Consider the following 25,969-nt stretch of genomic DNA (forward strand, 5'->3'; position numbering starts at 1 on the left):
TCTCATTACTGTCCTTAATCCTCACAGACCGTTGTTATGAAATAGCTTGCAGCAATCCAGAACTTCCTCTGCTCCCAATAATTCACAGTTTATAGTTTCTCAAAATACATTTGAAGAATGTTGCTGGATACCATGTTCTGTTGTAACCTACTTTCCTTTTAAGGTGATCTCAGACGTTCTGCAGTGTTATTTCATCAAGGCACAATCCAAATCAACTTTCAAAGCCTGCAGTGACTCCAGCGCTGTCCTGAAGACAGGTAGGTGTGATCGGCACAGTGCTGGAATGTGACACTTATCTGTGCAGACAAACACATCTCATTGAAACGCACAGCACAAACAAATTATAACACACTTGATTTTGTTTCTCCAAACATATTAGCAGCAGTTGCAACTATAAAATAATGTTGGGTGCTTGATTCACATGGACACTATATCAAACACATTTAATAAAATATCTATATATATATATAATTTTTTTTTCATTGAGAAAAATTCTGTAAAAATGTAAAAAGAAAAGCAATTTGGTTCAACCCCCAAAAGATGATAAACGTCAAACACTCCATGTTGATAAATTGCATCATTTGGCAGGATACATAATCCTGTCTTGAGTGGATGATTCATATCAAGTTCACAGGCAACCATTTTCTGGAAATAGGTCACTTCTATCTCACACACCAGTTCATCTCTGCTCTGTTCTGAGGTTGTTTAGAGGCAAAGTGTTTGTGTATCTTCCACAGTTTGTTGTTTACAGTTTGTTGTTTGTTTTTTGGTTTATGTTTATAGAGTAATTTCGACGTATTTGCACTTTTTTTGACATAGGCTGTGAGACTGTGTGCGTGTAATCAGTCACAGCAATAATTTAATAGCACTGAGCAAGATGATGTTTGTAAATGAAAGGACAAGGAAAAGACATGGCTAGGTGCCTGATTGTTATTTCAGGAGTTGGCAAGGCCATCTTCTTTACTATTATTTTACATTTACAATATATAAACAAGATAAAATGTACTTATCAAAATAATGAATGATGTTAAGACCAATTTTATTAGATGTATGCCCATTTTAAAAAGTCAATTCAACTTACATTCCTTGGAATCAACTTTTTTATTATAATATGTAATTTTGCTTCTCAAGTGAACTTGACATTTTTACTAGAAAACAAGACAATATCTGACCCTGGACCACAAAACCAGTATTAATTTGCTGGGGTATATCAATAGCTAAAAAATACATTGTATGGGTCAAAATGATAAATCATTCTTTTTAATGGCAAAAATCATTAGGATAGTAAGATCATGTTCCATGAAGATATTTTGTAAATTTCCATAAATAATAAATAATAATAATAATAATTTCCATAAATTACCATAAATATATAAAAACAAAATTTTTGATTAGTTATATGCATTGATAAGAACTTCATTTGGACAATTTTGAGGGTGAGGGCCAAATATTCTCCTATCCTAACAAATCATAGATCAATGGAAATTGACCCCTATGATTAATAATGATTAAAATGTATATACATTTTTAAAGACCTTAAATAAGATTCTAAATAAGTGAACCTAACAGTCACAACAGCAGCCTAATTTAGTAAGCAAGATGATGTTAGAAATGATTTGTAATTACCAAGAACGATTGGCCTAAATTTAGTTCAAGAGGTGGCAAAGCTCATTTTTGCAACATTGACAAATATTCTAGCATTACTAACATTAGAAAAAAACAATATGCTTTTCAGAAGTGCACATAACTGAACCTGATAATTTAGCTTTTACACATTCCCTATTTATTGCAGGCTGTATGTATGTTAGTGAGAAAGATCTTAAATATCATGAGTTAGAAGAATGACGTAGTATTCTTTTTGTCTGCCAAAACACTTTCTCATGTATGTGTCCTAGTTTATTTTGGAGCAAATAAAACCAAAGCTGTGACAAAGCAGTCTGAAACCTCGAGACCTTCGTGCTACTATGAGGAACAAAACAAAAAAAGTCCAAACAGTGTCTAATTTCCTAATTCCACACACTCCTTCTCCCTCCTACTATTTCCTGTCATCTATCTGTAATAAAAGGCAAAAGTTAAAATTATGTTTGACATCTCCATTTCCTACAATATTAGAGAAAGCTTAAGGTGATGAAGGCAGACAGATACTTGTCTAGACCCGTCAGGCTTAGGTTTGTGAGGCTATACTAGGTACAGTATGAGCACCCTCTGGAGGAACAGACCGTAAGAAGAAAACCTAACCAGCTCATGCCATATGCACCTGTATCTACTGTATAAAAAGATATAGCAGATAGTTTGACCCTTGTTGATCTTATTGTTTTAAATTCTAATGAATTCATATATTTACATGTCTGTCTTTCATAAGTCCACTGTGTATAGTGCTTGAGTGCACTTGTTTGATGTTATCACATGTTTTGACATGAATTTCCTTGTGAGATGTTTCATTTTACTATAAACACTGCTTGGTTCCAGCTGTGACTGATCTGCTTAAGCTGCCAATACTTATAAATATTTTTCTCATCCTTTTGAAGCCAGTACTGTTGACTGACCACTAGATGATGCTGTTTGTTTTCTATTGTTTTCATATTGAGAAGTAGTTTGACCAGTAGCATGCAGGCATTGTACTGTACTCAATCAGTTGTGGTTTGCGACAAGGTGGGATCTACAGAGAGCTGTCAAAGCAATGCAAATAGACATACATTTAATGTATGATTGTAGAGAGCATGTCAAAAAGAAAACAATGCAATTTGCAAATCCCTGTCAGGACATGTTCAGGAAAAAGAGGACGTATGATCGTCCTTCCTTCTGCAAGCACAGCACTGGGGATTTATACCCCTGGAACACAGAGACAGAAGCGGTTAAACTCCGGTCACAGACACACACGCGTCTGCTCCACTGTCACTGCGCCAGGACAGATTATCTGCTAATGCTCATGTTATGACATCTGCTTTATTGATCAAATCAACTATGATCATTTTTGGATAATAATTAAATGTTGTTAAACTAAAAAGCAAGGTGCTTGATGTGAATTACCTCAAAATAGAGCTAGAGAGTTAAGTTTGTAGACAAACTTCAAGTTTGTTTGGAAAAGCCTAGCCAGAAAGTTTATAAAAATGTTAAAAGCTTGAAGTTTTCAGTTTGATGTGGTTTGAAATGCTTAAAATAGTTTTAAAGATTCAAGTCCGAATGTTTTGAAGGCAATGCAGGCTATCAGAAGAACAGACATAGAAAAACAGATCAATGGAGTACCTGGGGTGGCTTCTAGGGTAGTTGCTAGGGTACTCAAGGTCATTGCTGTTTCTAGGGTACCTGGGGTAGTTGCTTAAGTATTGCTACGTGGTTGCTAGGGTACTTGGGGTGGGTGCTAGGCTGTTAATCTGCAGTTGCTTGGGTGTCCAGGTTGGTTGCTAGGGTGCTGCTATGTGGTTTCTAGGGTATTTAAGGTGGTTGCTAAGAGGTTGTTATGCATTTGCTAGGGTATTCTTGGTGGTTGATTGAGTGTTTCTATGTGGTTACTAGGGTAGCTGGGGTGCTCGCTGGGATAGGTGCTAAGGTGTTGCTAGGCGACCTGGGTTGGTTGTTTAGTTGTTGCTAGGGTACCCAAAGTGGTTGCTATTGTGTTGCTATGCAGTTGTTACGGCACCCAGAGTTGTTGCTAGGCTACCTGGGCTGGTTGCTAGGGTGTTGCTATGTGGTTGCTATGGTACCAAGGCTGGTTGCTAATGTGGTGCTACTGGTACCCAGGTTGGTTGCTAAGGTGTTGCTTTGGTACCCAGGGTGCTTGCTAAGGTGTTGCTAGGTGGTTTCTAGGCTACCTGGGGTGGTTGCTAGGGTACCTGGGTTGGTTGCTAAAGTGTTGCTATGCAGTTGCTAGGGTACTCAGATTGGTTGCTAGGGTTCTCAGGGTGGTTGCTAGGCTGTTACTAGCATGATTAACAAGTTACTTGCATGTTGTTAAGTGAAAGTGATGTGACATACAGCCAAGTATGGTGACCCATACTCAGAATTCATGCTCTGCATTTATCCCATCCAAAGTACACACACACAGAGCAGTGAACACACACCCGGTGCAGTGGGCAGCCATTTATTTTGCGGTGCCCGGGGAGCAGTTGGGGGTTCGGTGCCTTGCTCAAGGGCACCTCAGTCGTGGTATTGCCGGCCCAAGACTCAAAGAGTCAAACTCTCTAACCACTAGGCCACGACTTCCGACTTCATGGTTTGCGAGTCACTAGCATGTTACTAACATGATTCTAGCATGATTAGCATGTTACTAGCATGATGCTAGCACGTTTTTAGCATGCTAAAAACCAGCTGTGGCCAAAACCACTTCATATACCAGTTTGGGAGACCAGTCAAAGCAGTCAATCAGCTTAGGATGGTTTTCGCTGTTTTTCAGTAGGGAGTTGTTAAAGGGTTAGTTCAACCAAAAATTTTAATTTGTCCCTGTTCTGCTCACCCTCGAAGCATCCTAGGTGTGTGTGAGACTTTCTTCTTTCAGAATAATCCAATCTGAGTTACATTGTATTCATTACATTGTATGAAAAAGTTTTATTGTAAATATGACACAATTGGACAATATTTGAATAAAATAATAATAATAAATAATTATTTGCAACAACTGATGGAGTGTTGAATGCTGCACGCACGCATACCATTGTCAAGGTAACATTTGGCCAGTCATTTACTTCATCAAGGGAGCTCCAAATGCTTATAAAGAGACAATAATGCCCTACACCAGAGCAGAGGTCTGCAACCTTAACATTAAAAGAGCCATTTTGGTCCCACAAAAAAAAAAAAAAAAAATCCCTAAACTGAAGATAACACAGCATATAGCTAAAGTTCTATATTCAGTTATGTTCCAATGCAGTGGCGTTGCAATCATTTCAGAAGTAAGGGGGCAGAAATGTTAAATGTAATTATAATAATGAAAATAAATAATTATTATTATTCACGTATATTTTTCTAACTGACAATTTTTTTTTTATGTCTTTTAATTGGCTAAGAAATAAAATACAGTGCTGGACATTAACCAATAATTTGTATTCTATAATATTCTATTTATATATTTTCTAATGAAAATTGTATCATTATGATTGGTTTATATACTACAAACACTTTACATTTTTTATTAGAGAATAAGATAGATGATATATATTATGGCTTCTGTAGCTACTGTAATAAATGCTATGTCAGTTTGCACTGTATCAATCATATACTTAATTTATTACCTGGAGAAGACAAAAAACACATACAGTATGTTGTCGCAATCGTTTATTGTCTTTACGTTTCATTAGTTATGGTTGATGCTTGTTATTCAGCTTAGCTATACAGCAATGGCTGGATGCCTTTGTCCATATTAGGGATTTCCTGCATGTCAAAAGTTATTACTACTTCTATGAGTATGTTTTTGATTTCTGCGGGAGAGCACCCTCCAGCTTCGCGCATGATTGAAACAGACACTGCAAGAGAGTTTTGAGTGCTTCGTAATGTTCTCATCGTTTAGGATACGAATAAAACATATATATCTAGTCTCTTTTAATTTAAATCGAGATTTATTCACACTGGCCCTTGAATATGTCTACGTGAACACACTTGCCCAAAAAATTGCAGGGGAAGAGTTTAGGTTTTATTAAAGTTGTCATATGATGCAATTTCAGGTTTTCCTTTCTGTTGAAGTGTTACAATCTTTTCGTGAATAGATAAGATCCCTAAAGTTGCAAAGTCTATATAGTGGAGACGCTGTTTTGTTGTGGAAGCAAAAAAACTTTTTTTTGGCCTTCCAAAAGAGGACACAACTAGAAATCAGTGGTTAAGTTGTATTTACAACACTTTTCCGGAACAGTCCAACCCAAATATACAGATGTGTGCAGTGCATTTTATGGAGCACTGTTTCCTGATCCTGGGAGAGAATGACTACAATGCCGGCGCTTCTGACTCACAGTCTGTAAGTACGTTTTCATATGTAAAGGATTTGCCACTGATGATTCCGAGCAGTGTAGAGTAGTACTTGTTGTTTGTCATTTCTCTGATTACAAATGCAGACATGGTTTTAATGCAAATCATAAAAAGACAGAGTAAGTCATTATACTCCGTAATTATGTCCCCACTGTATGCAACAAATGGCTCCTTTGTAATGGGTTTTAATGTTTTTGTTTTGTTGAGCCGGTGTTCTGACTGGGACATCTCAGTCTGGTAAGGGGTGTAACATTTCCGTCACATGCTTAAGGCATTCGGCCGATCATAACGCACTGGATAGCGCATTTCAGAAAGGCAGGGCATAGAAGGGAAACAATAATGTACAGACCGTGGAAAATAATGTTTTTTACCCTTAAACTGCGTAAAAACATTTAATTACACTAAATGCAAAAAAAATTATGTTATTTCTAGCAAAATCATAGGACCTCTTTAAAAGTCAGGGGAACATGTCTCCCGAATATTCTATGCCCATGCTACAGGGAGCCACTGCGGAGGAGTGAGAGAGCCGCATGCGGCCTGGGGAACCGTGGGTTGCCGACCCATGCCCTACACCCTTCAAAGAACACACTTCAAAGACTGCCCTTCAAAGGGAATGGGGCACAGGGATGCTCACTTCTGTTTGGAACTCGCCCAGGATATCAGTAAGGTGGCTTTTTCAAGCCAGCTTCATTACATTACCTTTAATGCTCACCAAAAGACCAGTTAAAATCATTTGTGATCAGTCAATTATTGTTATTAAAACTTGCTAAAAGAAACCACTGAGTAGAAACACTGAATCATTTGGTCGATCTGCCGGGTTCATGGCTGTGATATGTAAATGACCCATCTGTCAGAGAAAGTCATCTACATGGCAACTGCATTTCAATGAGTCCTGAGTTGACCCCAAAAAGCCCACAAGCAATCATTGACAATTTGTTGTCTTACAGTATATACTTGAAAGATGTGACACTTGCTATGCGTAATGCATGTCAGTCATACAGTGATTATGTGGTAAAGGTCACATGAGGGGACAATACAGGATCTTATTGGGTCAAACCCAGACAAAAGAAACTGTGCAATCAGAGATAATCTATACAAATCAGAACAGATAATCATTCTAATCTCTGGCACTGGCAGATGAGAGATTACAGCTGTCACTAAGCAGCATCAAAATGGGGAGACTAACTACATGGTAATTTCATGATTTATTAAGAAAAGGTGTATATCATATGCAGGCGCTGAGCTGTATGTTCTTGAGTTTGTGTTTGTGTCCATGAGCTACATCTCAGAGAAAAATATGATTCATTCTGAATATATGTTGGTCTGCTGACTAATGCTTCCTTTAGGCCTGAATGTCATTTGCAGTTACAGTAGTGATGACACTGGCTACAAACCACTATGAGTTTGAGTTATGGTGATTCCCAAACGGCAATACTTAATATTGATATTGATTGGTTTAATATGACACATGTCCAAAAATGAATTACACATATTTAAATACACATTTGTGTGGCCTAGATATGTTTTTTTCCCTCTTTTGTCAATACCCACTATTTCCCAACTTATTCTAAAAGAGGGTGTACTGTATGTGCAAAGCCAGTATTTACATGAAACATTACACTCAAACCATGTCTAAAAGCGCTTTCACCTTTCTCTCTTCTACTCACTCATGCTCTCCTTCTCATATATTACTCTTGCTTGAGCACACACAGAAAGATTCCCAAAACCTGTTGAAATACATTATAAACTGTTTTTAGGCCTTCACACTACACACAGTTGTGTTCTGGACCTAATTTGGCCTCATTTGACAGCTGTGCATATACAAGCTATTTTATCATTTTATTTGTATTTATTGCTATTCAGAGAAAAAGCAATGCTTTACTTGCTTATTCCATTTATGATGTTTTATTAACAAATTTCCGGAGGAGCACGTTCAGATCATGAACCTAATTAACACGAGTGGAGCACAATCAGTAATGAACACAATAACCAAGATAAGAGGTGTATATATACACAGCAGACTTCCCTCCTAGCATCCTTCCACCACCCCATCACCTCACTTCTAACTCCTTTATTTATTCATTTATTTGTAAAGCACTTTATACATACAGACTGTACTAATACTAACTATTTCTATCTCAAACTGGGGGTGCTCTCAGACAGCACGCCAAATATGCTTAATCTTTACACTGTTTATTATGTGTATGTGTGAACTTGTGAAATGATAATTACAATTTAAATGTTTAACGGTAGTTGAGAATTTTAAATGCTATCAAAGAAGTATCTTTGCTCACCAAGGCTGCATATTTGATCTGAAATTCAGTAAAAGCTGAATTCCCAACAGTCACTACTCTGGCCTTTAGTGTCACAAGATCCTTCAGAAAGTAGTTTAAGCAAGAAACATTTCTTATTATTATCAATGTTAAAAGCAGTAGTTGATTTTTGTGTGTGTGTGAAAATTATTTATAATACATTTTGCTGTTAACATAATGTTGAATCATGATTTCCTCATGAAAAGTGCATATTTTACTGAAAATGTATTGAAGTGGTTTTTAAATAAGACCCAATATGGATATGTTTGTGTCCCCTGTTGAATTTTCCTCATAACCTCAGAGGAACAGGCTTTTAATCACTCACTCCTTCAGAGCTCTATTTCTGGAGGCTGAAGTAAGCATATGTGGCCATTTCTTCAGCCCGCCTCGCTAGAGAGTTTGCACACAGACTGATAGGAGAGAGGGAACAGCAGAGAGTGCTTTTGCACAATTATACTCTGCCAATTACTGAATCTCAGCTCCACAGAGACACACACTAAAAAACTATTACAAATGGAGCATCTAAGCCATGGTAAATCACCTTTGAAGCTAATCTGAACACATATTATGTAAAACCATTATGATGGAGATGATGAGACCGAGCGCACAGGGTGTGTTTTATTTTCCTGGCTGATAACTGGCATTGTTTGAAGATTTTAAATAGCAGACACATTTTCTCTTAGCACTCACCATGATTAAAGGGCTATCCTGAAAGCATATACGTTTTTCCTCACATACTTTTCCCTCACATTTTCTCTTGAATGCTCTTTATGAAGGTGCTTTTGTCTATCTTTCTCTGTTTCTGTTTTTCTTATTTCTTCTTTTGTCCTGTGAACCTCTTTCAAACCACATTCTTCACATTCACTCAATTAATTTTACTCTACAGATCTGCTAGCAGATGGGAAGAGGAAGAGAGCACTTGCTTTGTTTTTTATTTATGTCACTCCAGCGATAGCAGACCCTCTCTCTCAGAGAAGCAGGTGCTTGTGGGTGATAAGAACTACCTGTCAACTGGTTCACTCTTACCTGTCACATTCAGGATGCTGTGGAGCGCTAGACACGGTCAGACCACTGCAGTTTGTGTGGCTGTGTACATTGAATGAGTAATGCATGTGTTAAGTAAAATCAAAGCAAATAATCACATAGAAAATCCTTGGTTTATTTAATACCTCAATTAAGGTTCATTCAATTTATTTTTATGAATTATATTCAATTAGTTTTAGTTTTATTAATTCAAATCAAACATTTTTTGTTTCATGGAGGTACAATAAAAATGAACATTAGTTAATGCATGAGTTATCAGTATGATCAATGATCAGTATTTTACAGCATTTATTAACACAGTGTATACACAATTCCATTATAAATAAGGTAAAATTAAGCTTAGTTATTGGTAAAAACAAAAGGAGAGATGGTTTGCAGGCTGGGTAAGAATGACTTAGTCACAAAAATTAAATTGAGTCCAAATAAATAAAAATGCATTTGCTGTTGTATACATTAAAGTTGTTAAAGTAACTGTACATTTGGGATTATGCTGAAATAAATGCTAAAATTAAGCTAATAAAAAATGCTGGGGTTTCCATGTTTTATGGGGACATGGGGATTTTTTGTACTTTATATGCCCTTACCACCTCACATAACTTTCTGCATTTTTAGATTTTCCAAAAACGACCTCATGCATGATTTATGAGCTTGTTTCCTCATGGGACCACAAAAAAAAAAAAAAAAAAAAAAAAAAAAAATGTCCTAAATTTACTGGCATTACTATACTTGTGGGAACATTTATAGGGAATACCAGGACAACACACACACACACACACACCTAAGTGGAAAGCCCTTTAAATCAAAAGGGAAATCAAGCTCATTGCAAAACTGAAATTCCATTTAAGTGTAACATGATGCTAACAAAGAAATTAAACGGGAACTATCACCCACAGCAGTGAACTCCTTCAAACCCCAGAGTGCTTGAGAAGCTGGAAAAGTAATGGGATTTTTGTGTGGGAGTAGCATATTTCACAACAGGCTTTGGGTTCACTCCAGGCTAGCCTGGCTCTGGGTCCACTTTCTCTTAGTGTTATTAAATCTTATCTCATGTTATTCCATCAACATTATCCTTGCAAACTTACCCTCTGATGATCGGCCTCATCTTTCAGGCACAAACCATCTGGATGTGTTTTCAGCCACCATAGTCACACAAGATGTTAATCACACCCACAACATTATGTAGCAAGCAAGATAAAGAATGCAAACAAAGCAGTTTTCCTGAGAAAAACATGCGGTACAACATAGAGATGCTTACACTATCAGTTAGTGACAGAAGTTGTCTCTTGAATAATTTATGGATTTTCTTTTCTTTCTTTACATGTTATGACCTGATATTTTGTCTGGGTGTTGTGAGATATTTGGGTTTGTTGTAATAATTGTACTGGTGGGGTGGATGCTCTTTAGAGTGTCCAATAAATATGAAAGATGTATAATACAGGTGCAACCCTTTTAATGGGGAAAGAGGAAACAGTTTCCCATCCTTCCCTTAAACTTCCTCAAACTGGACAGGGAGAATTATGGAGTTAAAGTATACTTCCCACTAATATTTAACATTTAAAAGACAATTGCACATTGATACGATTGAGTAAACATGCCTTCACACGTGACATCACACAGAAGAACAACAAGAACTGCACGCAATGAGCCCAGTTCTGTACTCAGCTGATCTTTCTGCGACAGGAGTTTTAGTGAATTATTTACTAAAGGCTGCAGTGCAGAGGAAAAAGCGTGTATTTAAGTGGTTTGTGCACCTACATTTTCAGATTTCAGTATTCGATACGGAAAATCTAGTATATTTATAAAATCCTCCTTTTTGAAACCTTCATTGTTAGAGTGTAAAGTAAAGTCATTCCACAGAGATTCAGTTTATCTGTTTGCAAATCACATTACAATGCCCATTTCATTTACTATATTTATATACATTCAGGCCATTTACAACATTAATAAATGAACCAGTCCTCCACCATAGTACACAATATCCTTTAATGTACTTAAAAACACATCATGGCTTTTGATCTTAACTGAAAGCACATTATTTTACATCTATAATGGATGAAAAGAGTTTGATATTTTTCAAATGCTAGCCAGCCTGCTGTGTGTGTGCCTGTGGCGCAGGAAAGCTGAAGGGGGGGGGGGGGGGGGGGGGTCAACCTGTCTTCTCCTATTAACATAACTGAAGCCATAGCAGAACCACCAGTCTTCTTTTCCTCTTCTACTCTGGTTCTTATATGTGTTTCATGTATATTTACATTATTTGATTTTAATATACAAAGTAAATGAAAGTCTGTTTACAGTAAATTTAAACATAATTAGTGTCCTCCTTATCTTTGATAAATTTGGGGTGTAATATTGGAAGTCATGGTTTACTTTGGTTGGATAGAGCAAACAGTATGTTGATTCTATGACATTTTATTAAGCCGCTTAATTTGATAAAGACATAAATATAGCATCAGATGAGATCCTGGATCAGACCAAATGTAGGTTTATTACTGTTGTTGATGCAATAAAGGACAATATGGTGTGAGTGTGTGTGTGTGTGTGTGTGTGTGTGTGTGTGTCACGTTTTCTTAAATTACTATTCCCACAAGGGTGGTAAAAGCTGAAATCACAACTGTGGGAACCAGCCATCAGTTGTCATGGGGAAAATGGCTTGTTAAACACTATATATTTCTTAATGTAAATGCAGAAATGTAAGGACAGGGGATAGAAAATATCATTATTTTTGTATAAAAACAGTATTGTAAGTCTATGGAAATTCCCCACAATGACAGAAAAACAAATACAGTATGTATAAAAAACATGTTTATTGCATCCTACTTTGTTTGTGCGTGAAAAAAATGGCTAGAGGTGTCCGTGTGGATGTGATTCAGTTTTCTGGCTCACAGTGTACAGAGCAGTACACCTCTATATACAAAATAAGCAACCTCATCCTGACTTCTAGGCATCCTGTTATGTAATCTCTCTCTCTCTTTATACATATGAAAATAGAGAGGGAAAAAAAAGACCAAGGTATGCCCTGACTGTTGACATCTTAAGTGACTCTGGCATCACCACTTTATTGCGTAACATCCTCCAAGGGTCTGAACATGTGACCAAAAAGGTTTCCTTCTTTACCACAGGACACTTCCTCTGCACTCAAATGAGGGTTTCCATCAACGTACTGTAAAATAGCTATGATCAGAGCCAATAGCTAATCATATAATGAGAGCACTACACCTATTATCTCTTTAAGTGCTGTCAGAGTTTCTGGATATAGTGCTGTAATCTGTTTTATTTGGGGGGTTCCACCAATTTAATCACAACAGAGACATTTTTCAGTTCTATTCTGTCACAACATAATATATTTGGAAAGTGTTTTAACCTTATGCGTTAAAAAGCTAAATTTAAATGAAGAGATTACAGAATTTATGTTAACAAAAGAAGACAGACATTTAATTTATGTAATACAGATCATTTAACCAAGCTTTGGATGTATTTAGCAAAAGTCATCTGCAAACATAGCAGTTTTTGTTCATGTGATTTGTAGTTTACCTAAGTAGACTGTTTTTTCTCAGTATTCAATGAGTTATTCTTAAACATTTTTCTAGAAGAAAGAAAATTCTTGAGAGCCATCTTTAGTCCCATTGTACACTAGTACACACACCAGCAGCCACAAAGCACTACAATGGCAGATGTGTTTAAAAAATTGTCCTTGATGATTAAAGAAGAAGAAGAAAAAGACTGGAAAAAGAGTCTAAAATAACTTTACAAGTTGCCATGGTGATGGTGAAAAAATAGCCCTGACATTACCTGCTGAGCGCAGTCGTGCGTGTGTGTGTGTGTGCATGTGTGTGTCTGTGTTTGCATGTGCATAGAAAATAAACACGTGTTTCATTTGTTCTACCAAGACAGAAAGAAATGCAGAAAGAAATGGAAAATGTTGTGTACCTATATCAAAAATGTCTTTAATGTACTATTTACTTAGTCCTGAGAGGCTATGCAATTTAAAAATTTCAGTAGGCCTATCTCTTAATTGCTCACTAATCACTACCTTTAGCTGTTTATTTCCATTCTGTCAACCCCATAATTAAAAGTTTTCTAAAAATTTACTCAAGATGTAGATGAGTTTGTTTCTTCATAGGAATAGATTGAAAGAAATGTAGCATTACATCACTGTGTGAATGGGTGCCGTCAGAATGAGAGTTCAAACAGCAGATAAAAACATCACAATAATCCACAAGACTCAAATAGATCAACTAACATCTTGTGAAATGAAAAGCTGCGTGTTTGTAATAAACAAATCATCTGTAAACCGTTTTTAGCTTAAACCCGTTGCTTCCCATCTGAACGAAGAGAGAAAAATGTGCACACATCAAGCACCACAAATATGTTGGTGAACTTTTATGGGAAAGGACAACAGGGGATGGACTTTTTCACTGGAGGAAGCGTTATTATGGAATATGGACTGGTATTTTGGCCAGAAGCGAAGTAAAAGTTATACCACTTTAAATAATATTTATTTATTTATTTATTTTGTTTACAAACACACAGTAGTTGGACTTGAGTCGTGTCCATTACTTGTGATGCTTTAACTCTCGCTATTGTGTATATAATCGAGCTTCGGGGGTAGGCTTTACTTATTTTTTTAATGTCACAGAGCGCAACTGTATACCATGAATTCGTTTACTTTTGAGCAGAGCTTTGCAGCTTCCTTCGGCGTAAAGAACTCATATCTTCTATCAACAATCTCTCCCACTGGCCGAACTGCAGTTTGTCAAGCAAACGTCACATGCAATAAACTTGCTGCACGTGAGCCGGGAGCGCTCAGAGAATTCTAATACGCATGAGCGCGCGCACCGACAGCGCGCTCTCACTTCACCTTCTACTGTCGACCGTGTTGTATTACGGTGCCTAATTTAAATTCATACAAAGATTACAGTTTTAACTCCGTATATGCGGACGACGGGATTCAGTTCAATTAAAGGTGAAGATATGATGATAATCAAGTCAGTTAAAGGTATTTTCAGCACAATGGACAGCACTCCTCGACAATGACCGATACTTGACGGCGTTCATTTTTACCAAAGCACAATGGATAGCAGCAAAGATGAGCCACCGAGGACCCGAGGTGAGACAACGGACAATAGCTCACAACAAATCAGCTGCTATTGACATAGGACAGGAACATGAACTTGTTGGACATATTTCTAGAGTCGCTCATCGTTGTAATTGCAGTGGTGTCGCTCGTGGCGAACTTGCTAGTGTTACTATGTTTCACCTGCAGCGCACAAGTTCGTTCACAGGTGCCGGGGATCTTCATCATGAACCTCTCATTCTGCAACATCCTCATCACTGTTCTCAACATGCCTTCCACCCTACTTGGGGTCGTAAAACACCAAAAGCCTTTTGGCGACCACTTTTGTTATACAGTGAGTTTTATGGACACTTTCTTGACTACCAACACAATGTTGAGCATGGCAGCTCTCAGCATAGACCGCTGGATAGCCGTGGTTTTTCCTTTGACTTATTCCAGCAAAATGAGACTCAAGAATGCCGCACTAATGGTCAGCTATGCTTGGCTTCACTCGCTCGCATTCTCGCTCACTAGTCTGCTGCTGTCCTGGGTCGATTACAGCCCCGCGTACGCTTCTTGCACCTTGCACCTGAGAAACGATGCTGAGAGCCGTGTTCATTTCACGGTGTTCACCGCAGTGTTCCACGCATGTACTTTCGTCGTCTCGCTTTTGATCCTATGCTTTACCTACCTGAAAGTGCTACAAGTGGCGCGCTTTCATTGTAAGAGGATAGATGTAATAACGGTGCAGACGCTTTTACTACTTGTCGACATTCACCCAAGGTACATTTAAAACATTATGTATTAAAATGACAGTGCTCTATTTTACATATTTTAAGCATGTGTATTCGTGACTCGTCTTTGTAACTTTTTAGTGTGAAACAACGGTGCTTACTGGAGCAGAAGAAAAGGAGACAGAGGGCCACCAAGAAAATCGGCATATTCATCGGGTCGTTCGTCCTGTGCTTCGCCCCCTATGTCATAACACGGTATTACATTATAACAGTTCATTTTGGAGGAATGGATTGCTTGAAATAATACAAACAATATAGTTTCTGCGAGAACAGATACTACTTTTTAACATTTAACATTTAACATTTTTTTTTTTACAAGTATGTGTTCTCCCACGACAATAATAAGTTTATGTCTACAGTAGTACAGTTGTCACATTTCTTTTTTTTTTTTTTTTTGACTCCAGTGAATATTTTGCCTGAGAGACAATATTACACATTTGTAAATCATCTTTTACATATGAGATGATTTGTGTCTATGGAAACAGATATTATTGTAATTCAATCGCAATAGTTAGTGTTCATATGAATAACAGTGCAAGGGACACTGTTTAGCTCCAACCCTAATCAAACAAACGTACTTGTGATTTTCAAATGATCCTGAAGACACTGATATGACATTGATTAGGGAAAGTGAATCTCGCAAGCCAGATCTGAGGATCACTGACTTAAAGCAAGGCATATGATAAAGATATTAAATATTTAAACTGTTACTGCCCTGTAAAATAATAATAAGATTATTAAGAATAATATTTAATAACAGTTTGTTGCAAGTAGGCCCTATTATGTAATTTGATTATTAAATAAACTTCTGTATTAATGTGACTTTACACTGTGTGCTAGAAAACACTAATTTATAATAATTTGTTTAACACATGGCCATGAATCATTTATTTCTTAAACACAATGCCATATTAAATGTTTCTATAATAATATAGATCATTCTTTTCTCCTAGACTGACTGAACTGTCTCCTTCAGTAAAAATCGACCATTATTGGGGGATCATAAGCAAGTGCTTAGTGTACAGCAAAGCTGCCTCTGACCCTTTTGTCTACTCCCTCTTACGCCGACAATATAAGAAGGTCCTTTTTGGAGTTTGCAACAGGATTTTGGGACGGAACTTATACAGACTTTCTGGTAACAGCAGTCCCTCAGGCATGGAGAATGAATGCTACTCACAAAGGGTTAACAAGCTGACGGAGGCTAACTGTCACTAGAGCAGGTGAAAAAGGCTGACAACTGACACCCTCAGAAATATGTGCTCAGCAGTGGTTTGGTTAATCAGTGGCTAAATGGCACACCGAACTGCCTATAATTTCTGAAATAATGGCGTATGTGTCATTTCTGTCTGTTATAACCTTGGTAGGTCAAAACGTTTGCCAATCTCTGGATCGCCATGAAGTTTTGCACACTCTGTTATAAATGTATGAATCTTTATTGACAACATAGTATTGTAATGTGTATTATAATGTATATTCTGAAAGAAATTATAGTAGAAGAGTAATATTTGTATAGGTATTTATCATTGTAAAAAGTGATGATCTGCACAAATAGCTATCTCTACCTGATTTAACCAATAACATTTAGTTTTGTTGTAAATAATTTAGACAGATTCATTGCTAAAGTGCCCTTTTGGTCCTATACAGGTTCCGCCAGAACTAAATTTTTATTGAGGGGACACTTCCACGAACCCTACCCCTAAACCTACCCCTCACAGAAAACTTTCAGCATTTTTAGATTTTCTTAAAACTGAATTCTGTATGTTTTCTAAGCTGTCAAAAATGACTGATATTACTATCCTTGTGTGATGTAAGGAATACCAGGACCACACACACACACACACACACACACACAAACCATAATAGTACATTGAATATCATGAAGACAAACCTACATCTCTCATGTAATTAAATAATTAAATATTCAGAACTTTATTCAGCAGAGTGCATGCAGCCTTTGGCTGGGCCGCAAGGTTATTAAAACTTAAAGCTGCTCCAGTGTTAATTTATAATGCTAAAAGGTGAAATTTAGCCCTAGTTTCAAAATTCAGTTTCTGCTTGATTCAGTATTATCTTCATCTGTTGACCTCATCAAACTGCAGTCAAATAGCTTTAGTTAGTCATGTTTGCAATTTAATTCAACACATTAAGTTAATAGATTTTACAGTGTATGTTTTGAAGTTCCATAAAGAGAAAGTCATAAAAATGTGCAGGTGTATAAATAGTACATTCTCCATCCACAGTGTAGGCAATGTGCTTTGACCCCTGTGCTCTTTGACCTATAATATGTGCTAACAAGAAAATATGTTCAAATGAAAACACAAGTGACAACTTTTGTTCTCCAATTCTACTCCAATTTTTATTTTATTTTTTTTATCATTATTATTTTTACTTTATAACAGCTCTAGAGAATAATGATTGGATTCTTAAATAACTCAGTGTTTTTTTCATATTTGATTGTGTTAATGTCTCATGCATTACAGTTTGGTCTTAAACAGTGAAGAGTAGGGCTTTATATACCCAGGTGGACACCTGCCTTTCTGAAAACAGTGCAGGCAACTACACAGAAACGACACACCAAGAAAAACAAAACAAATCAACAACAACAACAAGAAAAAACAGTGGTTTTGAAATATGCCTTTAAAGCAAAGGGGGTAAACGTGAAGTCAGGCTTGCCTAAAGGTCTGTAATTACAGAATGACATTGGGTCCCAGAAACAGCACAAAAGCTGCAGCTTACCGCGGAGAAACTTTTTGCTGTAATTTGATCACTTGGCAGCGCTGCTCGTGCAGGCAGGCTCTCCCTTAAGCGATGGGGGTAGCGGGACTTTTCGGAAGATGATCTTTGTAGGCTACGTCGTACCGACTGCCACATCATTCAGTTTATGGACAGCAAAATGCTGACGGTTTTAATACTTTTAAGCGCACTGGCGACATGCTTGAGCGTCCCAAGAAGATGTTCTCCAGGAGAAGCAGCAATAGGTAACATTATACATTCATTAGTGTTGCAACAACTTTAGTAGGCTATAGGTAACCCATGCAATTTTATTTGGAGAAAACAGGAGACGTTTACAATATATCCAAGTTACTTAGTCTTCAAATTTGAACGCTCTTTTGAATTTATTTTTAACGATCATAAATACATTTTTAAATTTGCTTTAAAATGCTTAAAATTAAATAAGCTACTAAAATTTCGATCAGTAGGTAAGCCTAAACTGTGACTAGAACTAGAAATTAGTATTGTTGTTATTATTACTTACTGCAACAATCATATTAATATATGTTTTTAATCAGTGTTTTAAAATGGTTTACTTTATGAAGGGGAAAAAAAAAGTTCCCAGTATACTTTCAAACACTCTTTAGAAGTTGCATCTCATGAAGCTGGTTGGTTGAATACCCAGAAATGTGATCTAGGCAACGGATTGGTTATATAACGGGTTATATTGATTAGCAATATAAATGCTCAAATAATGTTTTGCTTGATTGCAAATGCACGCACCAATTGTGCAATGGATTGAAATTGTCACGCAATATTCGTGCAGAACGACGTCTTTCTTTCCACTCTGTACTCTACTGCCATCTAGCCTTCAGACACCAGACTTCAGCTGATGTAACTGCCTCTGTGTATAATTGTTTTTTTAGGAAGATGCAGAACACCTGCAGAAGAGAGTAAGTATTTCATTTTTTTCTATTATGCATACTGGGTCAGATTACCGACTATAAAGTTACATATACATAATTGTTATATTGTTCTTGCATGGTTTTCTAAAATTTATAGTGCAAAAACATCTAGTGTTTCACAGCTCTAGCCTGTAAGGTAAGGGGGAAAAAGGTACTTCGAATACCAAACACCGCTGCAAGATGGGACTTGTCTATTCATTACTGTAGAAAGAGATAGGCATGATATATTCTCGAAGACCTTAGGGTTAACTAGTGAAAGATTTGAGAAAGCATATGCAAAGGTACAGTCTATAATTAGTTTAAAAGAGCCGAATTATTAATGTGATATATTAAAGGAACAGTTTACTCAAAAATGTAAACTCACCATCAGGCCGAGATGTACATGAGTTTGTTTCTTCATTGGAACAGTTTTAGAGAGATTTATCATTACATCAGTTGCTCACCGTTGGATCCTTTACTATGAGTGGGAACTGTCAGAATAAGTCCAGACTCCAGAGAGCTGATAAAAGCATCAGAATAATCCACATTACACAATTCTCCAGTCCACCAGTGTGAAGCAAAAGTCAACATGCTTGTAAGAAAGAAATATTGTACATCATTAAGGGATTCTGAACTGTCACTTCTGGACAAAATATATAGTCCATATTCTTATTCATAATAATGTTTCCTCCAGTGTAAAAGCTGTTTTATCAGCTCTTTGAACTCTCATTCTGACGGCACCCATTCACTGCAGGGGATCCACTGGTGAGCAAGTAAAGCTACATTTCTCTAAATCTGTTTTTATGAAGCAACAAACTCATATACATTTCGGGTTAAATGTTTCTATGAACTATTGAACTATTCTGTCAAAAGAAAAAGCAATACTGTACTCATTATGAGTGTAACATACAATGAACTGTATTTATTACTAACAGGCTGAATAGGTGAAGCATTCTTTCTTGAAACTTTCAAATATTATATAAACTTGATACATTAGGCCCTCGCTTTAAAATGTAGTATCAAAACATTCCACTGCGGATGACATTTCACAAAATGTTCCGGTCCAAGAACTGGGAGCAGACAGAAATATTGATATAAACTTTGACTCTTAAAGTTTCCATATTAAATTTAAACACTGCTAGACCTTACTGTGAGACATTCTTTCTAAATGAATTTCTTTCTCTCGCGTGGCTAGCGCAGTGTACGGAGATGGTGCTTGGTTACTGTCAGGATGTGCCCTATAGCCACACCACATTCCCCAACATTGTGGGCCATCGTTCACGGCAGGATTTAGAGATGGGTGCCGAGTACCTGCTCTTGAGCGTGATCCACGCGCTGCTGAATGGAGAGTGTTCTCCAGACCTCCGTCTGTTGGGCTGCTCAGTGTTGGCTCCCCGTTGTCAAGATAACAGAATAATGAAGCCGTGCCGTAGCTCATGTGAGATGGTGAAAAAGAGCTGTATTCATGCCTTTGAGGCCATCCAAATGGCATGGCCTTACTTTCTGGACTGCGACCGATTCTTTGTTGGCAGTGAGGAGGGCTGTTATGACCCACTGTCAGAGTTAAGAGGTAAGAGTTGTGAGGAAATCACAGTAAAACTACAGGTAAGATCAATTATTAACTAATAGGTTTAGATGCTTAGTCAATACTATATTTAATGATTATTTATTACATACTTATTATTTGTTTATTTAATGAATGTCATGTAAAAATCACGTAAATTGAGGTCATCCTGACAGTTGTGATAATAAATAGGTTTATAAATTCATGATGTTTTATTCTTTTTAAGGATAAGGGGTATATGACCTTTAAAATCTATAACATTTTCACATCATTTTCTTCCCCCAGAAAAGCAGGAGGTGGCCTTTGCCGACATATCCGATGGTGGAGTTTTCACTATCCTTCGGTTCACTTACCACACCAACTCGCAGATGTTCAGCATCCTGAAGAAGACAGCAGCAAAATGCCCCCATATCTCACAAACATACAGCATCGGGCGCAGTGTGCAAGGAAAAGACTTACTGGTTATTGAATTCTCTGATAACCCTGGACAACATGACCTATGTGAGTATGAGGTACACTATCGTTATACAAAGTTTGGGGTCAGTATGATTTTTTTATTAAATAAAGTATTACTTTTATCCAGCAATGATGCATTAAATTGAAAGTAAAGGCATTTATATTGTTGATAATTATTTTCATTTCAAATAAATGCCTATTGAACTTTCTGCTGATCAAGGAGTACTGAAATGTATCATGTTTACTCAAAAACATTAAGCGTCACTACTGTTTTCAACATTTATAATGCTAGGAAATGGTTCTTGAAAAGCAAATCAGAATATTAAACTGATTTCTAAAGGACCATGATGTGACACTAAAGATGAAAGTAATGGCTGCTTATTCAGCAATGCAGCTTTGTCATAAATAAATTACATTTTAAAATATATTACCATAGAAATATTTTAAATCGTAATAATATTTCACAATATTATTATAATACTATTAATATAATTATTATTATAACACAATAGTGTGCATCTTGAAAATGAATTTGCAATGCCATACCAGTATAACTTGCTATTTCTGCCTTATTCAACAGTGAGAGTACTATTGTATTATTCTATTCCAAATTAAGCACTGATTGTACTCCTTTTTCCATTTGTCTCTTCACTGCCCTCTAGTGGAGCCAGAGATCAAATTAATTGGGAACATGCATGGAAACGAGGTTCTTGGCCGGCAGCTGCTGATTTACCTGGCTCAGTATCTGTGTTCGGAGTATCTGCGGGGCAATGAGCGAATTCAGAGTATCATCAACACCACACGCATCCATATCCTACCCTCCATGAATCCAGACGGCTATGAGATTGCCGCTTCTGAGGTAGCCCATAGGAACGACCCTGAAACACATCAAACAGGAAGTAAATATTTTGCTGTCTGAGTTTGTCTGCCTGTCTGTTTGTCGGCTGACTGACCATACCAAGCTCCCTGCACCAGAGAGTATCTTCCGGAACAGCTCAGACCTCAGATTAACTCCATGTCAGGGCAACCACAGTCTTTGCTGTTGTGGAACAATTGAGTTTCATTGTTGGCACAGTTTTTATACTGCCTATGAAATCAAAACCGTAACAAAACAAGCATAAAAAAGGTACAATTTGTCCAGTGATTCAGCTATGAACTGAAAAAGACAACTGGTAGAGGGAGGTCTTGACTAACCACTCTAATAGACAATTGTCTGCATTTTCTGTGTCTCAGTTGCCAGCAGTATTTTAACATTTGCTTGCAAAACTAATGGTAAATTAATCTGAGTCTTCTCAAAATAATACTGATCACCACTATATTTTAAAATATAATGGCCCAGCTTCACAGACAGGATTTAGACTAAGCCAGGATTAGGCCATAGATCACTTAGGGCATTTAAGTAATTTTTATTGAAAAGCCTTAGAAAAAACCTTAATAGTGTGCATCTTGAGACAAAACAAAGGCACTGATATGTTTTAAGATCAGTCAGTGCGAGTTCATTTTAGTTGAAACAGCTCAGAATTACATTTTAGTCTTAAGCCTTGTCTGTGAAACGGGAAAAGTATTGTGTTGGAAGCAGTTTTTAGACACTTTATTTAATTCATAAAATTCTAATAATAATTTATATTTTTAGAATTAATTACAGTATAAAATTATTCCACCAAATTATGTTAGATTAGCTAACATAAAAATGAACTGAATGTTAAATAAAAGGATAAAACTGTGTTGGTCCATTCTTTTAACACTTATAGCTTATAGACATATCTTTGCCTGGTTCTGATGTTTTCTCTCTTTTTGTTTATTTTAACTTGCTTTGTATAGTCTTTTAATACTTGCCTTCTTTTTAATATTCTTCTTAATTTCTGACTTCATTTAGACTTTCTGATCCATCCAATGTGTTTAACTCGTTAATTAGTCATTTAGTTTGATGTGTAGCAAATGTTTTACAAGTAACTTAAAAAAAAGTCTGTATGTTCTGTATGTTCTTAAAAGGATAGTGCACTCAAAGTGAAGGTTCTGTCCTCATTTACTCACCCACATGTTGTTCATGTTTGGGCGAACTATCCCTTTAAATATTTAGTTACTCTTTTTGAAACCCTGTTAAAATTTGCCATTGGTTTTTGACTGATGAGCTTTGTAACATCTAGGGTCATGAGTACAACGGGTGGACCAGCGGTCGGGCCAATGCACAGAGTCTCGATCTGAACCGCAACTTCCCTGACCTCACCTCCATCTTCTACAACCGCCGTCGCTTCAGGCATTTCCGTAGTGACCACATCCCAATCCCTGAGTCCTACTGGATGAACAAGGTAGAAGTATGAATGCACAGCCATTTCTATCAAACAAAAAAATACACTGAAAAATAAAAAAAACACTAGAATGAAAAATCAAATACAGTAAGTTTTAGAAGAAAGTATAGAGAAACTTCTTCATCTTCTCGAAAACTTTTCTACATTTATTCCACATAATTACATGCTCACACCTTTTTGTATCCCAGGTAGTTGCACCAGAGACCTATGCTGTAATGAAGTGGATAAGATCCTATCCTTTCGTTATATCTGCCAGTCTTCATGGAGGAGAACTGGTCATCTCATACCCTTTTGACCTCTCTAGACAACCCCAAGAAGAAAGGATGTACTCACCCACACCAGATGAACAAGTGAGCAAATGAATGTTGAAGGCAAAGCACCTGCACGTACTTCATTTACACTTTCTTTATTTTGCGAGTCATTGCTGTGTTTAGATTTTCAGGCGGTTGGCTAGGACTTATGCAGATGCCCATCCCACTATGTCCAACAACGACACGGAGAGATGCGGAGCCTCATTTGCCAATAAAGGAGGAATAACCAATGGAGCACAGTGGTATAGTTTTGCTGGAGGTAAACACAATTCTTCATCAATGAAGACATATAGATGATCATGCTGCATTTAATGCCCAATTAAAATCTTTTATATTATTTTGGCATCTTTTGTTGTCTATATCACTTTGTATTTCCCCTGTCTGTTACTGTATCAGGGATGTCCGACTTTAACTACCTGCACAGTAACTGTTATGAGATCACTGTGGAGTTGGGCTGTGATAAATTCCCCTCTGAGGAGGAACTCTATCCCGAGTGGCTCAGGAATAAGGAGGCACTGCTCAGCTTTATGGAGTTTGTGAGTTCATATTTCTATTGGGTCATAAGCAGAGATTGAGCTAAGCATCCATTGCAACAGTTATTTGATAAACTGCATCTAGTTGTTTGTCGATTTAAAGTACAGTACAGTTCAATTACAGTCTCAAAATGTTTTTACAAATGGGTTTGTTGATATGTTATCTTATACAACATTTTATTCTTAAAAACATGGTGAATTATTATTTTCTTTTCTGGCTGTTGACAGCATATTCTGATCAATGGAGTGATAAAAAGGGATATAATTCTACAAAATGAAACAATAATTTGGAGCCTGGCTTTATCCAGTATTCAGCTAAGTTTATGCAAATCAGTACATATTTTATGATTTCCGAAAACTTGTAAAACGAAATATGTTTGCAACTCCTAAAGTAATCAATCAGCTAGGGCAATATGGTTATATCTATTAGTTACATTATCACCCACTCCCCACAGGGTGTCTTGGGTTTATTTAGCTGCTTAAATGTTATTATGCCTTGAAATGACCTTATTTTTTTCATATTTGTATCACTTTCCTCACCTTTTTATTTTTTTGCTAACCTTTTTACAGGACCTAACAAGTTAACTAAATGCACATTGCACCTGATGCACACACTACTACCTATATTTGAGAGAAATAATTATTTAAAAAAGGCTTATCATCACCCTTTACTCTGGGTTGTCAAATGACTTGCAGGTCCACAGAGGTATAAAGGGCATTGTGAAGGATGAGCATGGAAACGGCATTAAAGGAGCCACAATATCTGTTAAAGGGATGCGACATGACATCACTACAGGTAACTATTCATAATAAAGTCATAATGCAATTTTTTTTTTTCTCTTTTGCATCAACCTGAAATGAGTAATGCAAATGTAAATGAGGGTTGCTGTAGCCTCTGTCTCTCTCTATAGCGGAGGATGGTGATTACTGGAGATTGTTGAATCCAGGTGTCCACATTGTGAGTGTAGCTGCTTCCGGCTACTCTAAAGCATCTAAGCGCATCAACCTGCCAAGGAACATACAGGTGAGACGGGTGGACTTTGTGTTGAAGAAGGTCCCACGAGAACCTTCTCTGAACTACTTTAACATCCCTGAGCTGGACAACTATGAGCGTTTTGACCCATTTAATCAGTTTGAACAGAACAGCCGGAGAGAACTGGGAGAGAATGGGGAGGAGAGGACTGAGAAGCCCTGGTGGTGGGCTTATTTCAGCCAGTTAGGTATATCTGCACCTACCTGGCTCCTGCAGAACTAGGGAACCTTCAAACACCATTGGAGGGCAACCTGGCAACTAACTTTTGGCACCCAAGCCTTACTTGATGATAGTCAACATGATGGTAACAGTATCTCCTTATGACATGCAAGATGTGCAGCTAACCACTGGATATAGTGAAGGCTTTACTGCTATTGCATTCTATACACTACCAGTCAAAAGTCTGGAATGTGGTGTATTTTTTTATTTTTTATAAAGAAGTCCCTGTTCAACAAGAGTGCATCATTGTAATGTGTCCTTGCTGAATAAAAGTATATCTTTTCTCTCTTCTTTTTTTAAAACCTTACCCCAAATACCTGAATGTTAGTGAATCATGGTTTCAACAAAAATATTATACAGCAAAAACTGTTTTTAATATTGATAATAATAAGAATGTTACTTTAGCACCAAACCGGCATATTAGATCAGATGTGCCTTTTTTGTTTATAATTTTCTATTCTGCACTAGATCAAATTTCCCAACTGCAGCTATAAGCAGCTTCTTATAAGTTTTGGCAGCTAGACATGGGACGGATGGCATTGCATAGTAAATTGTAGCATTGCTGTGGTTTTACAGTCTTTTATAAGGCCATGTTTGTATATGAATCTTTTTTTGGCACATTTGGGATGTTCTGTACATGACCTTAAGGCTGTGGTTGAAGTGCTAATTGTACTTTTTTAATTAAGTTCTTTTTTTCCCTTAATGTCCTTCAAATGAGGACTGAACATCAGGT

At 37.0% G+C, this 25,969-nt stretch overlaps 2 protein-coding genes across 4 annotated transcripts; both read left to right on the forward strand.

Annotated features, from left to right (window-relative positions):
* Nucleotides 1-13,930: 13,930 nt before the first annotated feature.
* LOC128016879 (G-protein coupled receptor 26) lies at nucleotides 13,931-17,860 on the forward strand. Its single transcript, XM_052601743.1, has 3 exons — nucleotides 13,931-15,144; nucleotides 15,237-15,350; nucleotides 16,109-17,860. The coding sequence occupies exons 1-3, from the start codon at nucleotides 14,474-14,476 to the stop codon at nucleotides 16,368-16,370; spliced, it is 1,047 nt and encodes a 348-aa protein (XP_052457703.1). The 5' UTR covers nucleotides 13,931-14,473; the 3' UTR covers nucleotides 16,371-17,860.
* A 77-nt stretch (nucleotides 17,861-17,937) lies between these two features.
* LOC128016839 (carboxypeptidase Z-like) lies at nucleotides 17,938-25,520 on the forward strand. 3 transcript variants are annotated; one of them, XR_008184294.1, is made up of 11 exons: nucleotides 17,938-18,133; nucleotides 18,794-18,820; nucleotides 20,007-20,381; nucleotides 20,661-20,876; nucleotides 21,494-21,690; nucleotides 22,979-23,140; nucleotides 23,329-23,490; nucleotides 23,575-23,710; nucleotides 23,848-23,987; nucleotides 24,213-24,780; nucleotides 24,896-24,948. XR_008184294.1 is itself a non-coding variant. In XM_052601673.1 (11 exons), the coding sequence occupies exons 1-11, from the start codon at nucleotides 18,037-18,039 to the stop codon at nucleotides 25,237-25,239; spliced, it is 1,956 nt and encodes a 651-aa protein (XP_052457633.1). In that variant the 5' UTR covers nucleotides 17,940-18,036; the 3' UTR covers nucleotides 25,240-25,520. The 3 variants fall into 3 exon arrangements, 2 of the variants coding, with proteins under 2 accessions (XP_052457633.1, XP_052457643.1); XM_052601673.1 differs by having other exon boundaries at nucleotides 17,940-18,133; nucleotides 24,681-24,780; nucleotides 24,896-25,520; XM_052601683.1 differs by having other exon boundaries at nucleotides 17,940-18,133; nucleotides 20,012-20,381; nucleotides 24,681-24,780; nucleotides 24,896-25,520.
* The last annotated feature ends 449 nt before the right edge of the window (nucleotides 25,521-25,969 follow it).

This window comes from Carassius gibelio, chromosome A1 (genome assembly GCF_023724105.1).
Source record: "Carassius gibelio isolate Cgi1373 ecotype wild population from Czech Republic chromosome A1, carGib1.2-hapl.c, whole genome shotgun sequence".
Taxonomy (NCBI): Eukaryota; Metazoa; Chordata; class Actinopteri; order Cypriniformes; family Cyprinidae; genus Carassius; species Carassius gibelio.